Here is a 22,283-nt window from a genome sequence, read left to right on the forward strand (position 1 = left end):
TAGATTGGGCTGAGAGACAGTGACAGGGCTAAGGTCACCCAGTGAGCTTCATGGCTGAACAGGGATTTGAACCCTGGTCTCCCTAGGTCCCAGTCCAACACTCTAACCACTACACCACACTGGCTGTCTCTTTTAATGTTGTTGTACACCACCCTGATGTTTTGCAAGATAACAGTATATACATACTTTTATAAATACCAATAAATAATTTTTAATTTTATTTAACAATGTATATGCAGCTGGGCTGGGCTGGCTTAAGTAAGAAGCAAGGCAAGGGCAGATTGACTGGGGGTAAAATAAGCAATATTCAAGTGTCACACCAAGATTGTTGAGATTAAGTCCTGGTGTACTCTCATCTCCTGCTTTGTTCAGGACCAAAGCTATTCTTCAGCAAGTATTATATAGCTGGTCTTTTCTTTTGCTTCATTATTAAAAATGTTGATGCAGTCACTTAATCAAAGGATACTACCCATACATTATTTCCCAATCTTCTACATTTCTTATTGCCATTATCTTTCTCAAAAGATAGGCATTCCTGAGAGGATGCAAGTGAAAATATTCCACCTGAAAAATGTAACAAGGAGTTTGTTTGATACCTGTCTTTCTCTTGAAAGATAATAATGTTTCCACTTTCCATGGAAAATAGAATAAATACATGTCTAAAATCATATAGACCAGATTATCAAAGTATGTAAAAACAAAGCTAGTCCTTTCCTGTGAAGAGACATGAAGCAGGAAAAAAGACAAATAAAACCTCAACAGGAAAAGAGCCTCTTTTTACACACATCCTCACTCTCTCTCACTCACTCACACACACTTGCACACCCAAAGCTTAGGACTGCATTCAATGTAGTGCTAAAACAATTTCACCAGCACAAGGATTTCTTCTTGCCTGACGGAACAATCTCCTCCTCTCTTTGGGTTTCCCCTGAAACCCTCCAGAGCATATTTGGGGGCAGTGCATGATATGCACAGGGGAAGGGGGAACCCTAACTCTACTGCCAGCACAAAAATTTAGTTGAATACTGCCCTTACCTACACCTTTAGAAATAATCACATAGTACAACACCCCCACAGATTTTACAACTTCAGAATCCAAGTGTGGGATAGATGTTTTGCTTTTGCATCAATGCACATGGAAAAGTAGCATGTTAGAGAAAAAGATTTTAGTTTAGCCTTCTGCTTGGCATGCTTCCATGTATAGTTTGGTTTTGGGGAAGAAAGTCTACTGCATCTTCACCTATGCACAACCTGTATATATGTAAATAAACCATATATGAATCAATCACGAAAAGCCAGTAAACCTCTAATGACCTAATTCCAAATGACACAGACTCTGCTACTGCCCCTGCAATTCTCACCATGTGGAGAATTGGGTGTGTATAACAGTCTGCATCATGTCAAGCACATACGGTATACATCTTTTAAAGACTCAAAAATTGACAGCCAGGAAGAGAACAGGACTTCTCTTCCAAGTATTTGGTGGTAGGTGTTTTATCTTTTTGTGGAAAGACATGCACCTAGTTCTCTTTAAGTGTACTCTTCACACTTGATATGGCATAGTTATGTTTTGTACTCATTTTTTAAAAAATCATTTAAAAATGTCTTGCATATTTCAAATTGTGTTGGGGAAAATGTCCTCTGGCTCTTAATCAGGGCCACCAGCAGAGGGCCTGTCCTTAGCGTGGAAGGGCAGTGCTCCTGTACCACAATCCGCATCAGCTTCTGAACCTGATGCGGATCGTGGACAAAGAGCTCCCAGGCACTCCCCCAATACAGACAGCGCAGGCTTCAATAAGCCCCCCACCACCCACCTGTCCCTGTGAATGATGTGCATCCTGTGCGCTTAGGGAAGTGGGTGCTTCCCTAAGGGGCTGATGCCCTACTGCCATCTTGGTTGATGGTAGGCATGTCCGCACAACACAGATGTCATTCACAGGGATGGGAGAGGTAGACAGGATGTGTGGGCAAGCTTGTACCACCTGGTTGGGGGATTGGGCTATGGCACAGCAGGCCTGGGGTAGGCTGGTGCCCAAAGGCCAAGTCACACCTGGCACCAGCCCTGCTGTTAATACTAAAATAGGTTGTTGTCATAAGTTCTTACTGCTAAAGCTTTTGTAAGCTTGGCTACTGAGATTACTAAACAAAATTAAGCGGGTTGTATTCAGAGTTGCCAGGAAACTGGTTGGAGGTCCCTACAGAAGAGTGTGAGAAATAGCATAAGAAGCTGCAGGGAGGGATAGGCAAATATAACCTCTCACCCTCCAGTGGGAACCTCTGCTAGATCTTAAGCCTGTCTGTTCTCAGATGGGGAAGTCTAGATCCCACCCAAGCTCTCCTCCACAAAAAGATAAAACATGCCTAAGCTCCCTAGGAGCAAGTCTTTATATGCTACCAGGAGGCATACAGTATTATGGCTATTATTATCACAGTCTCTAAACTACAGTTAGAAAACTCAATAAAGCTTTATTAGTGTTGGCTCATAGAAGTCCTAACAAATTGTTAAATCCTATCTATATCTGAATTAGTGATGAGCAAATGCCCCTGCCCTGAATTCCATTTGAGTTGTCAATTACTATTTATTATTAGTTACTGGTTTATACCCTGCTTTTTATGAGAAGTACACATACAATCAGAATACAAAACTTATCATTAAGGAACACAAAACACTTAAAAATCACTTTCTCCCTTCATGAGTTCTAATCTAGCTCATTTCTTTTTTGTGCATGGGATGTGTGTTTATTACTGCCTGTTAACAATTGTAGTGTGGTGGTATCTCAGGATATGTTTTCCAAATAAAGAGTGAGCCTGGCATCAATCTGATCCAAGCACTCTTATGTACTCCCAAATGCATTGTGCTCCTAACGTTTTAGTAAGTCATAATTGCTCCACTGAATTAACCTTAGATCCAAGGAATGCTGGTGGGTACTAAATTGTTTTGTACAAGTTGATGGCAAGCCTTTATTACAAAGTTAAATTAATTCTGAGAAAAGCTCTTAAAAATGGGCCTGGCTGAAATTCTGGCTTTTCACTGCAGCAAGAATGTGTATTTAATGTAAGTGCTGGAGTTATGCCTCATAAAGAGTGTTCCCTGTTGAATTCTTATTAGGTAATGCAGCTTTTAGGCAAGATAGAGACTTCAAACTCTGAGCAAAACTCAAATTTAAAGGCAGTACAAGGAAATCAACACCATGAACTGCAGCTTCTGGATCTCAAGTAGGTGATGGAAGCTTTTTAATTCTGTTAATGTATCTGCTTTAGGCCAATTGGCATGAGACAGCAAAACAGAACCATTAATTTTATATACATTTGGAATCCTGATAGACCAGTGAGAAGAAAACCTCAGTAGAAATAATTATCTTAGCTGCAAAGTAAAAATGTCAAAGTAAAGCTCTTGTCCCCTCTAAAAGCAAAACTTGCTTCTTATATTCAAAGGCAAAGGAAAACTATACTTCCCCCCTTTACTGTAATATTTCATTTTGAACTGTAGCCCAGAGATTATGCATGTACAAAGGTGTATGCACCTTCTTTAGTTTCCCTGCATTTAAAAAATCCCTGCATATAGAAGCCTAGCACATGAAGGAGAAATAGTCTCCTCCAGCTGCTGTTTTTGTTTTATTTGTGCAGTTTTAAAAACATGTGGCTGAGTATTCAGAAATGTAATAACAACTTAGTATATTGGATGCATTAATGCCAAAAATCCTTCCAGGGTGGAGATTGTGAACATCATAGCCTATTCTTTTAAAAGAACACCCTTTTCAACTCACAATAAGAACTCTATACAGGGCTCCTAGTTTTCACTGCCAATTTCTTAATATATAGTATAGGAAATTTGACACAGAAACCAATAGTTAAGTGCATGATTCAAGTTAAGTCAACCACAAACTCAAAGAGATTCAGAGCTATGAGTAAAATATGGCCTTGAGTCATTGCACCAATTATTGCTGACATTCTATATGTAAGTGCAGTCTCCTATGGAAAGACTCTCATATCTGGTTAATGCTTTTGTTCATTTCAAGGTGTTTCATTAAGGATGGTCTTATTGTGCCTATATTTCAGATCCTCATTTCTTCCTCAGGCTTTGGAGATCTAGACTCAACCAGTCCTGTAGTTTGTTTCTGAATGATCAGTCTTTGGGTTTTCCAGCATAAACATTGTATTCATAGGACCAGCATATCATGCTGAAAAGTGAATGAACCTTCGATCAGTGTCAGATTCTTAGTTGCTGCATATTTAGAGTACATTTGTGTCCAAATCTTATACTGACATCCACATCCTTGAATAGAAAGTTGACAATCTCATAAATCTCAGACAGAAAACTTTAGAAAACTTGGACACATACAGAATAATAAATATTTCCAATGTGGTACCTGGTATGATTCTGTAGTGGCATTTACTTGATTGACTGATGCTACCACACACCAAAGCTTGGTAGTCTTGATACAGTTGTATCTGGCAAACACAAAATTAGAAAAAATTAAAAGGCCAGTTTGATGTATAGTGTTACAACATTTAAAATGTAAGTTCATGTACAGATAAGAGAGAGGGGTGTCTCCAAATTTAATAGTTGGTTTTCATACTATATTGCATGGATAGTCATTAATGGTAATTAAAAATCAATTATCTTTAAATGTTAGGGTAAATGGTATTTTAAATGACTTTAAAGATCAAATTCAAAATCAATGGAAATGGACAGAAAATGAAGTGAGGAGATCTGAACAAGAGCAAACCTACCTCACAAATCAGTTTCTTGGCACAATGAAAGAAAGACTGGTAAGAATATTTATAGCTATTATGTCCCATGCAAATAACTATGTACCTATCAAGACCTGGTAAAACCTAGAGCTCATGAAAGCACTAGTAACTAGGGGTTTCCCAAGAAGAATACAACCTGAGATTAGCTTAAATGCTTTCAGGGAATACAGGTGGAATAGTGCCATTTTAAGCTAAGGGGATCGGCAGGCAAAGATAAATTTGGGGGAGGGATATCCCTGAGGAGAATCTGAGGAGGGAAAATGGGCACAGAAGCAAAGAAGCTTGTCAAGGAAACTGGGTGGAAGGGGGTCCAATGTTATTATTGGAGATCTGATATTCTCTTGAAATTTAATATTTTAGCCCTTGTGCTCAGCATGCTGCTATCAAGAGGTAATATCAAAACTTTGCTTCTGTGAAATGGAACAATAAGAAAACATGCATTTTTAAAAAAAAATTACCTCCCAGTATGGGTACTTTACATTATTACAAGCACAATCATAATACACTGGCTTGAATATGTGTCCCTTGGATGACAGAGTGCCCACTTTTCAAAGAATGACATTCTAAATTAGTGTTGGTTTTTGGCAGTAGAAGAGTTCTTAGCCCCATGTAAGTACTTAAGGTGAGTGTTTAGTTTCAGGAAATCCTTGTTCCAAGATTAGGGCTCACAGTGTTTATCTGAATTTAAGCATCTCAGACGGTATTTTTGATGCAGCTGGAAAGGTTCATTTCATTAACAGATGTCACAGGAGTGAGAAATCCAATTCTTACATACAAGAGTTTAAAATCTAAATACCTGCTAAACATAAATTGCTGACATTATATAGCAAGTTTTAAATGTCACCTTTCATATTGTAAAATATCAAAGTCAATGTTCACAATTCAAAAAGATCAAGCACTGGGGTGCTTTGAATTTTGAAGGAGGAAACTTTCTCCTTTCTGTATTAGGAGTAAGGGGGCAGGTTTTGTGGAGTCATTCTCTTAATATTAATTGTTGCCATAATGAATAGTGGAGGGTGAAAATCCCTTTGGCCATGGCTGATTTTACAACTGATGGGAGAAGATAATTCAAATCTCTACAGTACCACAATTATTTGGATCTTCCTTTTCAGTTGTTGAAGTAGATATTCAAAGGAATCTGGGCTTTCATGGACTAATGTCACCATGGAGGTTACACTGTTTAACAATTCACATATCCATTTGTGAATTTGTTGTTGAAAGGCAGCAAGTAGTATATAAATGAGTGTTTGTTAAGAGGTGTCTAAGTGTGGCCGATTGCAATTTCAAAATGCAATTATCTCCACTACATATATTTAAATTTTTATTTTCATTTAATATCTCACCTTTCTTCCAAGGGGATCAAGGTGACATACATAATTTCCATGTCCTTCCCCTCGCCTCAATTTTACCCTCACAGGAATCCTGTGAAGTAGGGCTACACTATAAGTTAGTGGTCCAAGAGCACCCTAGTGGACTTAATGGCAATTAAAACAGTGCCTACTTCTAATCCAACATTCTATTACCCCACACTGGCTCTTAGCCTAAAACAAGTTGTTGGGTACTGCGTGAAAATAAGACTTCCCCATATAATAGGGAGCAGGTACCTATTTGTTTCTCTCTAAAGCACAGTGACGGAACTGAAATGGGGGGGATGGAAGATTTTGTTCCTCTGCAAAAGGACAAATAACACAGAGCAATTTGACAGAGCTGAGCCAGCTGAAAAATGATCAAAACAAATGTTATGCCAGGATTACTAGATTTGAAAAACAAATGTGGAGTAATAAAGCTCTGTTTGATGAAATTAAACAGAACCTAAGCAGTCTACTAGGATTAAAAACTGAAAATAAAAAATTGGATTGTATCCAACATTAGTCCTCCTATTGAAATTAATCAACATGACTAACCTAGGTCTGTTAATTTTAATGAATCTCCCCCGAGTATAGTTTAGCTGGATCCAAACCACATATAATTTAAAATATTCATATTGGGTTGATTCCAACAATGCTAATGTAAATGTTCCATCAGTGTAAGGATTTCTGCTAGTGCAGTGGAATGTTCTCTCCCTCTCCTCCCTCCTGTGCACACCCTAAATCTGTTCTGGAGTTCCTCCAATCCTCTGGCACCAATTTGGGGACAACACTAGGCACATATGGAAGAAGAGGGGAGAAGTCCATTGTGCTAGCGTTAATCCTTGCAGTCACAAAATTATTTAGTTGTGTGATGAGTCTTTACAGGAAAGAATTAACACGTAATTGAGAAGCAATAATTCATACTGGTAAGCCAGTTTTATGGAAAACATAAAAATGATTCCCATTTTTGTAGTTCTATTAATTTATCATACTCTTATCTTTTAAAAGGAAACAGTGGAAAAGAAAATGGAAGATGGTTTTTATTTCCTCTCCAAAAAGATAGAATGCACAGATAGAACAGAGCAATTTGATGTAGAGTTGAACCAGGTGAAAAATGATCAAAACAAGCTTCATGCAAGGATTACTAGACTTGAAAAACTGATGTGGAATGAGCTGGAGGAAATCCAGAGTGAATATAGATCAGGTGAGGTTTTTTTTTTTTTTTAAGTATCAAGAAGAAACGTATCTAACTCCCTCCTTATCCTCCAGTCAGATATGCTTACCAAATTCAACCAGAAAGAGAGAAGTTTATATTGTTAATGTGCCATTCAAGGCTTGGTGAAGGATGGTTCTTCCACTAATGTCAAAATCAGCTTTGAAGAGAGGCATCCTATCAGGCCATTGCATATTAACACTCAAATCCACTACCTTTTTGACTCTTATTTCCAACTTAGCATATCAGTCAGAATATACCCATCTGCTATAAGGTTGGTTTCAGATATCCCATTTATTATGATACTAAGTAGTAGCAAATTACATCATCTTTTCTGTGGATGAATCATTATTTGCAGTAACTATTCAAGTATTATTTTAGTGTGATGTTGGGTCACCAGAAAATATGTATTCACCAATATTCACAATTTATTACATTTGGCCAACCATATATTTTAAAAGGGTTCTATGTGGCTAGGGATGGAAAGATCCATCCGTCTCGGTCCTGTCAGTTTCTAATTTTTCCAATGTTAAATTCAGTTCTCTACATTTCTACAATGATCTGCAATTTTTTTTAAAAAAATCCTCATGAAAATTCTCCACCATTTTAGTGCAAATTGCTCCAAATAAACACATTTTTGTAGGCAGTTTTGACAAAGGTACACATTTTTGCAAGCCATTTCTCATCACTTCATGCCTTTTTGCGTGTTATTTTCACTCATGTATTCATTTTTATGCACACTTTCCCCCAATATATGCATTTTTGTAAATGTTGTTTAGTTGGCAAACTGCATCCCAAAATTCTAATAAATGCAAATTTTGAAGGATGGCTGTGTTTTGGTTCTCATATTGTTTCGGAAATTGTGAATTTGATAAATTCTGCTTCAAATGCGAACGGAAATTCTCACCCATCCCTATATGTGGCATGCACCACATGTGCTTGAGAATGGATTTGTGTAGAGAGCAGTAGCATGCTGTCATTCTTCATACAGCTTCCGGGCAGTGTCTTGTGATAGCTGAGAACATTTGCCTTTATGAATTTGCAGTTGTAGCCGCAGAAGGCTTGGTTATACACAAAAGTGCATTCTTGAGAATAAACAAGAATTATTACAAGAGCTCTTTTATAATTATGAACTTGGTCATTCTGGCAATAAGTTATTCAAGAATCTAAAGCCTAACCAGAGATTCTGATTAATGAAGAAAAAGTAACAAACCCATAGCTAATTTCCTGGATTCATTCCTAGAAAGATACCATATTTACATGACTGAAGCACTCAGTACAGTAGGGCCCCACTTTTTGGCAGCCTGCTTTTTAGCATTCCGCTAATATGGCGGCTTTCAATTAGAGTAAGGCCCCACTCATAAGGTGCTTGTTCCGCTTTTATGGCGTTTTTCAGGCATCAGGCGCCATTCTATTGAATGAGTTCTGCTTTTTGGAGGGTTTCGCTTTTAGGCGGGGGTCTGGAACATAACCCGCCGTATGAGTGGCGCCCTACTGTAACTGGTGAGCTCCACTACTCAATCAACGCTCCCTGGCACCCTCCCCCCCAGAAAGTCCTTTCTCAAGGATTGGGATTCTTTAGAGCAGTGGTTAACCTTTCACACTGCCAGCACCCCTTGGATTTCCAAAATATGCTCTCGCACCCCCTAAAAAATACTGTTCATTTTTAAATTTAATTTAATTTTAATGTGTGTTTTAGCCTAACTTAGCTAACATAACAGACCCTCCATGGCGCAGAGTGGTAAGCGCCGGTAAAGCAGCCGAAGCTCTGCTCACGGCCGGAGTTCGATTCCAACAGAAGGAGGAAGTCGAATCTCCGGTAGAAGGGGTCGAGGTCCACTCAGCCTTCCATCCATCTGTGGTCAGTAAAATGAGTACCCGGCATATGCTGGGGGGTAAAGAAAGGCCGGGGAAGGAACTGGCTATCCCACCCCATATATACGGTCTGCCTAGTAAACATCACAAGACATCACCCTAAGAGTCGGAAACAACTCGCACTATAAGTGCGGGGACACCTTTAGCTTTACTTTAGCTAACATAAATGAATTTTTAAAATCTCTTGAACAACGCCTTGCACCCCTAGAAAAAGTGTCTCACACCCCCAGAGGTGCGTGCACCCCAGGTTAAGAACAACTGCTGTAGAGTGACACCCTGTAACACATGGGTAGCCAGTGTGGTGCGGGCTCCAACCCCAATCATCATCCCTGGCTCTTGGCGATGCTGGCTTAGGCTCATGTGAACTGCAGTCCACAACATCTGGAGGGCATCACGTTGGCTACTCCTGCCATAAAGGATGAGGAATAGTTGCCCTTCCTTGGGCAGTGGCTGGATCTCACAATGAAAATTAAGTTGATAAACTCATAGGCTGAACATTTCCATATTTAGGCATCCAGTGTAATACTTCCTCAGTTATTGTAATGCTACATTAAAGTACCAGAGCATAAGAGAAAAATCATTACAGCAAATACGGAAATTTTAATTTCACTTCTCGATTGTGCAGAAACTCAAATATAATTTTACGAAGGTATCAAAGTAAATTGAATTGCCTACTAGTTTTTAAAAAGAAAAATGCATTAGTCAAACCAGTGTTTGTCAACCTAATCTAAGCATGCCTGTTATTTACCAGGATTTCAGTCAATACGTGACTCTCTTAACGCACTTAAGCAAATACAGACAACAAAGCTGAAGCTTGAAGAAGAAAAGTTCAAACAAGACATGAAGAAGATACAACGGAAGATAACTGAACTTCAAGAAGACTAACACAATTTTTCAAAAAAGTATTTGTAGTTGGCCCATCTAGGGAAAGTTGCAAGAGGCTGGGGAAAAAAAACTCGACAATCCTGCTATACCAACCTTGTTTTCTTATGTCTCCCTAGAAGATTGCAGTGCTACTGTACAATAGGTTGCCAATGTCTATAATAGATTTAACTCAAATCAATCTGAATCATATTAATGCATTATAATTTATATTTTGAAGAAAATAAAGGGCTGACAGTAATTATTATACAAGCAGTTGCCTGATCTATTTTGGCAATTATTAACCAAGCATTGTTATCTTCTGAAGTTCTCAGAACCATAAGCCTGTTTTTTAGCCTGGGACACAGATTACAGACAGACCTATGAAATCTTTGCAGTGTATGGATGCCATTCATATAAAGACAGCTACATATAACTTCCCCCCAAAACACCCAATTTTATGAAAAAGCTAGATCTCTGTGACTTCAGTAACAGTCTTGAAAATTCAAATGATTACTCTTACCTGCATAGTGTTCCAATTCATAGAGGCTGTTTTTTTGTTGCTGCTTTTATTTTGACACAAGAGAATTAAGATCAGAAAAAGGCAGAGGGTTGTATCCAATGGTACCTGTCTGTGAGAACAAGCTTCTGCTTACACAAGTGAACTTCTTCCTTCTTTCCCTCCCCATCTGCAGCCCCCTTCCTGCCCCCAAATCTGCTCCAGAGGGTTGGGAGGGGGGCTCTGGAGCAGATTGGGGGACTACAGATGGGGAGGAGAGGAAGGGAAGTCCTGTTGTATCCACAGGAGTAATGTTGAATCTCACCTAAAGGTAGCATGGCATAAAGGATGAAAAGAGATTAAAGAAGGATGGCAACTCATTGCTGTTCCTTGGCCAACTCTCCATACTCTCAAGTATGGAGAATACTCTCCATACTCAAGGGAGTAAACACAATTCATCAATATTTTCTTAAACTTGTATGATATTTAGTCATTTAGCACTTTTTAGTCATTTAGCAATCAATAACAAACTCCCCTTGGCCTAACCTGGAAATGGAACTAATTTCTTTTTCAAAAAGGTAAATTGGAAACGGTTTATTTACTGAGCGAATCCAAGGACCTTGGGAAATGAATGCCCCCGGTCCCCACCAGTCTCCAAAGAACTGTCCTCACTCCTTGCTTTCCTTATTTTCATGAAGGGGCAGCAGTGGTAGCAAAGAGTGGGGGGGTTCCCCCTTTCTTTCCCTCCCTCCCCATTGTCTTGACATGCTCCATGGTGCTTCACCACTGAGACTGGTGGCTCTTGGGAGGACTTAATACCAAGTGCTACTGCTCTTTCAAATCCTGATGCACCCCACAGTGTTCTGGCTATAATCCTGCTTCAGAGATAATATAGTGCCAAACAGCAGATACAAGACATGACTGCACTGTACACAGCTCTTCTGTATCAGCCATTGTCCTAATTTAAAACACTGAGAAAATTACTCACATTCTTCTTCCTCAGTCTTACAATCTGCAATTTAGAGACTACAATCACTTCTCTTGAAACAGCTATGAAAAGGTAAATTTACAAATTGGTTCTTACTAACCTTTCAACAAGCTAGTCTTGCACAGGAGGGAAAACAGCAAACTTATTCAGAGAGTTTCCTCTAATATAGTGGCAACAGGTTGTACTTTAGTGCATTTTACCTTCCTATCTAAGAGCGATAGGAATGATTAATAGAGGCAGAGAAAAAACCTTGATTAGAGAGTAGGTAGCAGAAGAACAGAGAAAGTGCTCTTTATCTTTGGGCTGTTAACATATCTTGCTAACATATTAAGCAGTCACCTGAGTCATTCAATATAGCAAGGTTAAAGGTAATTACAGGATGCAGAATAGCAAGCTGCAGGCAAAACAATGAGAGTGACTGTATACTATAGCCAGCATGGATTTTTTGCATTCCGCGATGTTAAACTGAAAATACCCCCATGCCATTCTGATGCTTCCCATAAGCTCATTTCAAAACAAAACCTTACAAAACATATAGTCCTGAACTCAGAAATGCTTGCTTAACAACCCTCTAAATTTTCATGGTGATACACAAAACAGTCAGAGAGAATCGAGAGTTCAAAGTGTAAAAAGAAAAAAAAATCCAGACTCCTGTTGAACTTTTTTGTCAGAGTTCTCCAAATTTGTTGAAATTCATTAAAAATCAGCCATGTTCACAGAGAACCTATAATCCTATTACTGACCTTGCCCAATACTTTGACCTTCATCTTCTGCAGTTTAAAAGTTACAGAAATGCCTGGCTGATTTTTAATTAATTTAATAAATTTAACATTGAAGTCAATGATAAACCCTGGCATGCTCAGTAAGAACCAGCTGTCAGTGTTCTAAAAGTCAGACTCACAGCTGCTTGGCTCTGCTAATCGGGGCCACACCCACACCAGACCTTCATTTCACTTTAGACAGTAATGGCTTCCCCCCAAAAATCCTGGGAAGTGTAGTTTGTGAAGGGTGCTGAGAGGAGACTCCTATTCCCGACAGAGCTCCAGTGGCCAAACTGGTTTAACAATCAGCTGCTCTGATGGAAGCTCTGTGAGGGGAACAGGACGTTTCCTACCAACTCTCAGCACCCTTCACTAGCTACACTTCCCAGGATTCTTTGGGAGAAGACATGACTGTCTAAAGTGTTACATGTTACCAAATTCTTCCAAGCTACACAGGAAGTGGATTGGACTGTGAAAGACCAACCCAAATTGTGTTTGCATTTTTACAAATTTGTAGGGCAGTACAATATCTCAAAGAGGAGGTCAGGTCTCCTGCTCCCCTGGTGCATTCACTATAGGTGCCCAATCTCCCTGCTTTTTAAAGTTTGATAGAAATACCTGTTGGCTATAGGTACATTCTTAAACCGCAAAGTTTTTTTGCCTCTTAGGGAATAAAACTTAGCAATGAGGATAATGAGTTTCTGAAGTAAAAAAACAACTCTGCCAAGGTACTGAACACTCTTTCAGGCACTGAGAAATCCCAAATGTTCATATTTATTGTAATTATCATATCCTAATAGCCTATAAACCAAACATGTATTATGTTTTCGGTAAAATGATAAGCAAAAGCACTTATGTTAATTATAAAAGTCCAGATTCAGTAGAGACTTAAACCAATTAGATCCTGATGCATCCGAGTTAAAACTTAAATTTTCCAGAAGATTTGAAGGTGGGAGAAGCCAGTCAAACAGAGGCTTAGTTCTGAGATTTTAATTTAAAAAAACAAACACACAATGCATTATCTGAGGTGGCAATATGTAGTGCTAGACTGATCTGGAAGGACACATTTCTTAACCCTTCCCCTTTATACTATCCCTTCCCCTTTATACTATCTTTATGCTAAAAATCCACACATACCAAGCTTCCAACAAGAAGAGAGACAGCAGAGAACTTCCTTTCCCACCCCCTTTGAAGGGGTCTTCAAATTATAGCCTCAGAGATTGACTTTGTGTTTTTAAATTGACATCGTATTTTAAAAAATCATCTGAAAAAGGAAGTATGGAATGAATGCAACATCTTCCATTCTCAAGAAACCCAAAACACTTTACACAATAACTTTACAAATTTAGCCTTGGAAGGAGTTTTTCACCTGCTTTGGGCTTCGTTCTTAAGCAACCAGACTCTTAACAGACTTGGCCCTGGGGCACTACGGGCCTCTTATGAATTATTTTGCACAAATAATTATTTCTTATAAAATTGATTACTATGCAGGAATTTAAGGGACAAAACTGAAGTTTTATTTCTGGCAATTAGACTAATAACACATCTACCAGAAATCAAAACCAAACCATATATGCTCGAATGTGAACATTCACAGCATGTTCCAGTACTTGGTCACACTCTAAAACATATCTATGACACACAAGATCAATGTGGACAGCACAGTAAATGTATTTTTAATTTCATATGAAAATGGTGAACATTGAAAACAATGTCTTATGGCAACCATCACATGCTTCTGGACTGTAGAGGTGGCATTGCAAATTCTAAAATACAAACATTTTGTACAAAGTGTTTCAACACATCATAGATTTAATCTTTATCATCACCAAGTCATAATATTATTTACTTTGCCTGAGAAGCTGCATTGGGTTCATCTCTAAATGGTAAAAAAGAGAGATACTGATATACTTTCGCATGCTACAGTATTGAGGTTGATCATTTCTCAGCATATTTTTGCATAACTCATGAAAATATTGTTTCTCAATGATAGAAACTTATTCTATTCTGCACCTTAGCAGATGCCAATAAAGCACTGCCCTTGTGCTTCCCAAATCCATAGAATTCTGGAATCTTTCAGGCAGTAAGTAGATGAAGTTGAGCACAAAACAAATTTCAACTAAATTTCAACTGGTTTAATGACAGATTCCTTTTTAAATATGTTGGAAAATTAATGTTACTTGTTTAACAAACAGGAACCTTGATTTTTAAAGAACAATTGCTAAGCAGATGTTGTTGCCAGGGGCTTCTGGAGTCAGCCTTCTGTCTGTCCATCTCTGCACTGAAGCTCACATTAGGATGCTGCTGCTGATAGTTTCTTGTCTAGTTCCAAAGCTTGAACATCTCCGTTAGCTTTGGCATTTGCTACCAGAACCTGCAAAAGAATTGGGTGGAATACTACGTTATTGCTGATGCTCAAATACATCTTAGTTGTGTGGGAATAAAAGTGATTTCCTTGCTGACTAGTCACAAGCAAAGAGGACATGTGGTTTATCCCAGGATCCACAGATCTAGTATCAAGGTAACTGTTGTACAGTTTACCCCTGAGCTATGCTCCCATGGTAATTCTTTTATAGATCAAAGGGAGATAAACACACAACACTCTTTGCCAAAACATCAGTGTATCTCACATTTTATCTGTCACTATGCATACTTGGGATGCAACCAGGCAGGTAGCCCAAGAATCCCTCCGGTCCCTAGTACTGAGAAGCAAAGCATGGCAATATGGGAACATGGTAGCTCTTCCAGCTTTGCACTAGTAGTAGTTGTATTCATTGGATGACAGGAACAGTACACATCCCCCTATTGTGAACCCAGACATGCACTGATCTTGCTGGAGGGTGAGGAGAAATCGGGGCACAGATATTTCTTTTGAAGAAAAACAGAAGTGCATTACTTAAGGATGGGCAATTCTACAAACAGCACAAATTTTCTTAAGGAACACACTTCGAAAGCTGGAGACTCCCTTTTCTCAGATAAAGAAAACTGCAGGTGGCTTTAACAACCTGGTCACTACTCTTTATAATCTTTTTGCCATTCAGGTCTAACAACTAACAGGCAAGAGTATTTCCCCTGATGTGAAGAAACCAATTTCTGACATTCTAAAGAATGTTTTATCAACCTAATACACAAATAATTTAAAATGTCTTAGCCATCTTTCTGTTAAAGAGCCAAAAAAACCAACTGAACAAAAATACATACTCCGGCACCAAGATAAACAGCATAAGTATACTCCAGATATGGAGCATAGCCATGTTAAGTCAAAAGCCTTAAATAAGGTAAGAAGTTTGTATTGTATGTATTGTAGCTGGGCTTCTTGGACAGGATATTTCATAACCTCAGCACTAGCACAAAAATGAATTGTGCCCCAAGTACTGGTGCATCTAAATTTCCCAAATAGTGGGTGCTCAGAGCAAAACTTCATTTGCCAAACTCAAGAACCATATAGCTGTATCTAATTCCTAGATGAAGAATTCAAAAAGGTATCTGTACAATAAGTGCTGCTTACATCTATTAATTCATAATCATTTTTGGCATATAAGTGTCTTAAGAGATACCATCGGGCAACTGATACTACAGTTTCTGGATTCCCAGGTTGATAAACCACTCTTTCTAGCATGCGACGAGTTTCTCTGCAAAGAAAACAGAAATATGTTACAAGATGCGATGAGAAAATTACTGGAAAATAAAAATAAGTCTATAGCATTTTAAGGGTTCAAATTATGGTCTGATATTCAAAAGGCACAATTTATATATGTGCAGTAAGCTTTCACATGAATCTGGGGCACTCACACTACAAAAGAGCAGAAGGATTCTATATCCTAAAACAGGAAACAAACCTGAGGTTCATACTACTGAACCAGAAAGAAAATGGTGGACCACTCCATTAGAACAAACCATAAGTTATATGCCACCAGCCTTCAATTGGGTGGATTTGAAGTGCCTAAACACTGGAAGATGTCATCACTGTCAAGATTTCTTGGTTGTGATTCAACAAATAATTTGTGTGTGAGTTGGACAGGGATGGGGAACTGAATCCAGCCAGTGGGCTGGAACCTTAGTGTTGTATCCAGTGTACTTGTTCTGTTATCACCAGGAGTTCCTTTTCCTCTCCTCTCCTTGTGTCTCCAACCTGCCTCAGAGTGTAGAGGGAACCCCCAGAACAGATATGAGGGGGATGCATGGGGAGAAAAAGCCCTTATGCTACTGAGATGACTTTGTTGGATACAACCCTTAATTTCACAACCCCCTGAGGGTCAACTTTGACAGCTGGTCAGCAGTTACAGTGAGCCGCTTTGAAGTCTGCTTACAGGTGTGATTTGAATTCAAACTATGCCTGTGAAGGGGTAAAGTGGGGCTTGCTCATAGTGAGCCCTGCATGCAAAGGAACAATTGGGAGCTTCCATAAGGTCCCATTTGTTCCTTTGTAGCTGTGTCCTTACCTATCCCACACTTGACACTGTATATGACATGAAAACTGTTGCGGGTCAAATTGGAACCCACAGCCTGGAGTTTCCCTACCCCCGGAGTAAAGGAACTGAATGTGCAGCCAGAGATTTTGCTTGCTCTTCCTGGAATAGCTCCCACTCCTGAAGCCTGCAAACACCATTTCCTTATTATGCATAGATCTTGACTATTATGGTTTTCGTTTTCCATCAAGCATTGCCCATTTTGTTCTTTATTCCAACAGAAAATCTTTTTTGCTTCTACACTTCAGCCTCTTGTAAACAGCAGCATTTACTAAGGTTTAACTTTATTTAGCTTACCATCTAGATATTTTCTGAATTAAAAGATTTTTAGGATATGTTGCATTAGGTATGTTTTCCTTTCATCCAAAATACTGACTAAATGCATAGACGGTTACCATATAACATACAGATCAATGCACACCTTGACCCCATTTTGCGGTTGTACTGTAGAAGTGCCTGTAAGAGAACAGCCAAGGGACAGAAGGCAAGTTTCAAAGCTTCAGTTGTGGCTTCTTGAACCAGGGATGGCCAGTGATCATTGGAAATATTACCCTTTAAACAAAAACAATGTTAAAAACAAAGTTTTATATCATTGTGTCATAATGGTAAGTGGTTTTAATTGCAATGTTGCATGACAGATTGCTTACCTTTGTATCTCCACACTAACCTTGATAATTGTGAATAGCAACTTAGAATTATAACATAACAAAACTTCTTTCTAGAATTGTTGATGCAATGGAACAGTCAAGGCTACCAATCTTCCTAGAGTATTTTTTTAAAATCTGTTTTCAGGTTTCAACTGACTGTTTCACACAACACCATAGGCAAGTGAAGGTGTTACTTAATGAATCTCATTTTGAAAATGTACACAGTATCTTAATAATGAAGGCTATGATCAAAACATTCTTGGCACAGAAAAAAACCAATGGAAAGTGACAGAGCAGTTCCTAGGAAACTTCCCAGCTTCAGTTAAATTAATGCAGCAAGTGTGGTAAAGTGTTTTTGAATCCACTAATGGAATAGTGCTCCAACTTTCAGAGAGATAGATTACAGGCTATTTCAGGACTGCATATCGGTTCCTAAAATTTGGATAGCTAGAATGATGAAAGATCAAAATGTGCTTGTCTAATGTTTTGGTGATAACCAGGACAGTAACTCTGGCTCAAACACTGGTTGGAAAACATGCGATCTCATCTCCATAGGTTGTGGTTCAATCTGACAGTATGAAAAACTGCTTCTACCTTTCCTTTCATCATCATAAGTGAAATCAAACAGCTATGAAAAATGTTGGTAGTCCAATAATGCAATTTATTCATAGTATATTTGCTATGAAAGTTGATTAGCAGAAATATCAATATCAATTTGTATGGATGAAACATCTCACCCATACATTTTCTGATTTTACTCATAATAGTGAATTGAGAAGCATAGCATTGCATTTTAAATTCAAATTACTGCAATCAGTTTGTTTTATCATGTTGGGTTGTAAGCAATGTAGCACTAAGGCAATTGTTCTGTCAGCACAAGGATTCTTCCTTGCATAACAGAACAATCTCCCCCTCTTCTCCTCCTGCGCACCCCCTAAATCTATTTTGGGGGTTCTCCTAACCCTCCAGAGCAGATTTGGGTATGGAGTGGGCACACATGGGAGGAAGAAAGGGGAAATCTCATTATGCCAGTGCTGTCTAGCATTAACACAAAAAGCTAGCTCAATACTGCCTGTTATTACTTTTGCTAATCACTTTATTAAAAATAAGCCTCAAGGCAACTTCAGATAAAATACAAATGGATAAAATCAATTAAAAGCCAGAATATTTAAAACAATGTACAATACAAAATTCTTAAAATGCTCATCCAACAACACAGTAAGGACAAAGATAAGCACCACAACAGAGGTTAACTACTAAGTGGTTGCGTTGTTTTTTTTGTATGACACTGTGTTGCCCTGGATAGAAATGGGTGAATGAGTTGTAAATTATATTTTTGTACATTTGCTCCTTAATGGTGGTTTGGCTAGAGATAAGTTATCTGTATGGTTTGTCGGAATGAATCAGAGTGGGATTTAGACATGGAGAACTGCTACGGACATATCTGAGATGGATTATTGGGGGGGGGTGCAGCTCCTAGAATAGCTGTTTTAATTAATTGCTAATGATGCTGTTTTGGCAGTTTGTATTTTTGTATTTGATTTTTAACTCATAATGTTTATGTTTAAGAGAATACTTTTATTTTTCTGTTAATTATGCTGTTTTGAATGTATCTTTCATATTTGGCCTGAATTTGTAATGTTTTCTTTTAATATTTTGTGATGTTTGGCTTAATGTTCTAATCTAGGTTGTAAACCGCTTTGAGATTTGTCTCCCAAACAATAAAGCAGTCTAGAAATGACTTAAATAAATAAATAAATACTAAAGGCCTGGGTAAATAAGTGTCTCAGCCTGGCACATAAAAAACTGACAATGATGGTGCCAGGCACATTTCACTGGGAAGAACATTCCATAAGCAGAGGGGAGACACCACTTAAAAGGCCTGTTCTTGTGTGACCACCCTGTACACCTCTCTCAGCTGAGGCACATGGAGAAGGGCCTCTGATGAAGACTGTGGTATTTAACACTGTTCATGTGGGGAGAGGCAACCCTTGAGGTATTGAGGTCCTGAGTCAAATAAGGCTTTATAGAGCAAAACCAGAACTTTCAATTGAGCCTGGAAACTAATCGGTAGCCAGTGCAGTCAGGGCAGAATCCATCTAATATGCTTAGACCTTCTAGTCCTGGTCAATAATCTGCCCCCTGAATTCTATACTCTCTGTAGTTTCCAAACTGGCAGCCCCATATATATCGCATTGAAGAACTTGGCTCTCTTACCATGCAGATTTCCAGGGCAAGTTTAGCGAGTCTTAGTAGACTAGAGAGTTTCCCACTCCAGTTGCCTTGCTGAGATGCCAGTTGCAGACTTTTTCGGTAACACATCTCTGCGGCCAGCATCATGCCCTGTGACTGGTACACTTGTGCTAACCACTGAGGAGAGAGGAACAAAGTCCAGGGTTCATGTTTTTCTACTGCTGTTGCCTAATTGATGCCTAGTCTCATAATTACATTAAATATTATTTTAAAAACAAAGCTCACAAATGGTGAAAGTTCCTGTAAAGTGTTGAAACTCAAAATACAAGCATCTGCAGAAGTGCCACACTGTTCCTTATCACTATAATCTGCAATAATTTCCCAAGCCACGACAGGGTGGAGAGGGGGGGAAAAGGCTGCGGCCCTCAGACAACTGGATGGGGAGGAACAGGAAAGTCCCAGTAGCTGCAAGGCTGAGGCCAGCGGGAATGGGCATTTTTATTATTTTTATTTGTGCTAACAAGGGATCAAAAGGAAAAATGGGGAGAAAAAGGCCCACAAAATACAGACAAAATATAGTACTGGAACTCACAGAACAGCTAAGGCAGAAGAATCCAGCCTAGGAAAAATTCTTCTACTTTCTCATATTCCTGTTTAAGTGGGAATCAAGTGGAGTTTTTCATTGTTTGTGCTGCTCCTTCTAATTTTTCTTCCAAGTTCATTAAGTCCTGAATGCGAGTAGTCCAGAATGGCCTGGGATCACACCAGGAAGGAGCATCAGAAGTCTTGACTCCCATGCATTCCTGCCTTTGGACACTAGGTGGCACTAATACCCGCCTGATGGCAGATACCTGGGAAAGCCACCTTTCAGATGAGACCAACAACCCGTTTTAGCCAGAAGTTTCCTAACAGGCATATTAGATTTGGGTAAAAGGGATCACAGAGCTGGAGAAAAATGAATTTTCTCATAACTAGAATTTGCAATCAAATCTGGGATTGAAGGGGGAATACTATATTATTATTATTATTATTAATTTATATCCCACCCTTCTTCCCAGTAGGAGCCCAGGGCAGCAGCAGAAGCTAAAGATGGACAGTTTCTCCCCTTGACTTAAGTGCTGTGAATGGTAACATAAAGCAAGATTCTTAAGCTGTTTTATATGAAACATACCCACCAGATAGAGGGCTTCCATGAGTACAATAAGTTCCAACTTAGTGCAGTTCACATCAGCTAGCCACATAGAAACCGTGATAAAATGGATTAGCAAAATTAGGTAGCTGCTGCAGGAGAAGCAAATATTTTAAAAATGCAACTCTGGGTCTCTCTATTGTTATCTTTGGGCACTCATACAGCCATCCTTGTTGCATTGAAAAGGAATATACTGGCACTTTAGCTATCGCAACTCAGCACAGACATTTGGGAAAAAAGCTCAAGAGCAGCAGATGGCCCTGAACAGCTAAATCCTCCCTTCACATCTCTCTCACCTCTGTGAGGCACACCTAACTCACAGTCTGGTGAAAGAACCATAGAATGCAACTATTGCGAAGACAAGGTTTCACCAAAAATTATCTGCGTCTTTCTTTTTCAGTATATCATATCTGTGTATTTTTCCCTCTTAACACTCAGGTCTAAGCCACTATAATCTCATTTTTGCCTCTGCTTAACTCATCCAGCCATGCAAGTAATTATGCAGGGGGTGGTCACTCGCCCACTGTTCTGCTTGCTTGTGCTCCCTGACTCTCAACAATTCCCCTACTAGTGCCTCTACACTCTGCATGACCCAACCCACAACTGGGCATTTGGCTGAGCTTTGACTGTTCAAGGTGTGTGTGTGTGTAGGGGAGGGGGGAGGAGAACAAAACCAAAACCTGAAGAAGGGGTAATGGATTGAGTATCTGAAAATCTAAACAGGTGCACTCTACACTGCAACATTTTGTTGCAGGTTCCACTTGTTTAGCATTAATGTGATTTGGGCACCGAGTACTAAAATTCCTATGATTTTTCCAATCTAATCTAGAACAGTCTGACAATGGCTGCTGTTTTAAAAAGATGTTAGTAAGCAACTGCAGTAGCTGAAACTTACTTTATATCAGAGGAAAAAAAGAAAACAAAAGTGAGGTTGCAAAGTTATGTCAGATGCACTAGCTGTGCCTATATTAATAAAATCAAAATGGTTAAGCAAAGTTCTATTACATTATAAGACTGCCAAACAAGATTAAACAGGACTAATGGCATTTCCCCCTGCTATGGTATATAGCTCTTCTCCAAGCAAGCCTGATCTCCCTTCATAACTTGGCTATTGGTCAAAGTTAGCAGTGGTAATACTGGAGGACTTACAAAAGCAGGAAAGAAGAAGGTACATGCAAAGGGAGAATTCTTGGAACAGCAGGTTGAGTCATGGCCTTAAAACCCCCCCAAAGTGCAGATTTGTGTTCTTGAGCTTTTGTTATCAAGAAAAAGTGAAACAATAGCTCAGGGCTTAACAACTCTTTGTCCTTTCAGTTCTTGGCTATGGCGTTAAAACATTTTTGCTTGCAATAAATAATAAAATACAAGAAGCCATATACTCTGGGCAGTGTATCAAGTGCATTTATGTGCACAGGAATGGCATCAAAGAGAAAATGTAAAGGCCACTTTGATCCTGAAAGATCAACTGGAGAAGAATGCCCTGA

The 22,283-nt window shown here is 39.0% G+C and overlaps 2 protein-coding genes across 10 annotated transcripts in view; one reads left to right on the forward strand and one right to left on the reverse strand.

Annotated features, from left to right (window-relative positions):
* FAM81B (family with sequence similarity 81 member B) overlaps nucleotides 1-10,166 on the forward strand; it is a 46,451-nt gene extending 36,285 nt beyond the window's left edge. For all 3 annotated transcript variants that reach the window (XM_061622488.1, XM_061622496.1, XM_061622478.1), the window contains 4 exons: nucleotides 3,110-3,216; nucleotides 4,638-4,773; nucleotides 7,113-7,308; nucleotides 9,944-10,166. In XM_061622488.1, the coding sequence (XP_061478472.1) occupies nucleotides 3,110-3,216; nucleotides 4,638-4,773; nucleotides 7,113-7,308; nucleotides 9,944-10,077 (573 nt within the window). In that variant the 3' untranslated portion in view covers nucleotides 10,078-10,166. The remainder of the gene's footprint in view (nucleotides 1-3,109; nucleotides 3,217-4,637; nucleotides 4,774-7,112; nucleotides 7,309-9,943) is intronic.
* A 3,788-nt stretch (nucleotides 10,167-13,954) lies between these two features.
* Nucleotides 13,955-22,283, reverse strand: part of SKIC3 (SKI3 subunit of superkiller complex) — a 68,874-nt gene continuing 60,545 nt past the window's right edge. For all 7 annotated transcript variants that reach the window (XM_061622375.1, XM_061622365.1, XM_061622346.1 and 4 more), the window contains 4 exons: nucleotides 19,635-19,787; nucleotides 17,192-17,322; nucleotides 15,810-15,933; nucleotides 13,955-14,675 (listed from right to left, as the gene is read on the reverse strand). In XM_061622375.1, the coding sequence (XP_061478359.1) occupies nucleotides 14,595-14,675; nucleotides 15,810-15,933; nucleotides 17,192-17,322; nucleotides 19,635-19,787 (489 nt within the window). In that variant the 3' untranslated portion in view covers nucleotides 13,955-14,594. The remainder of the gene's footprint in view (nucleotides 14,676-15,809; nucleotides 15,934-17,191; nucleotides 17,323-19,634; nucleotides 19,788-22,283) is intronic.

Source organism: Rhineura floridana, chromosome 1, assembly GCF_030035675.1.
Source record: "Rhineura floridana isolate rRhiFlo1 chromosome 1, rRhiFlo1.hap2, whole genome shotgun sequence".
Classification (NCBI taxonomy): Eukaryota; Metazoa; Chordata; class Lepidosauria; order Squamata; family Rhineuridae; genus Rhineura; species Rhineura floridana.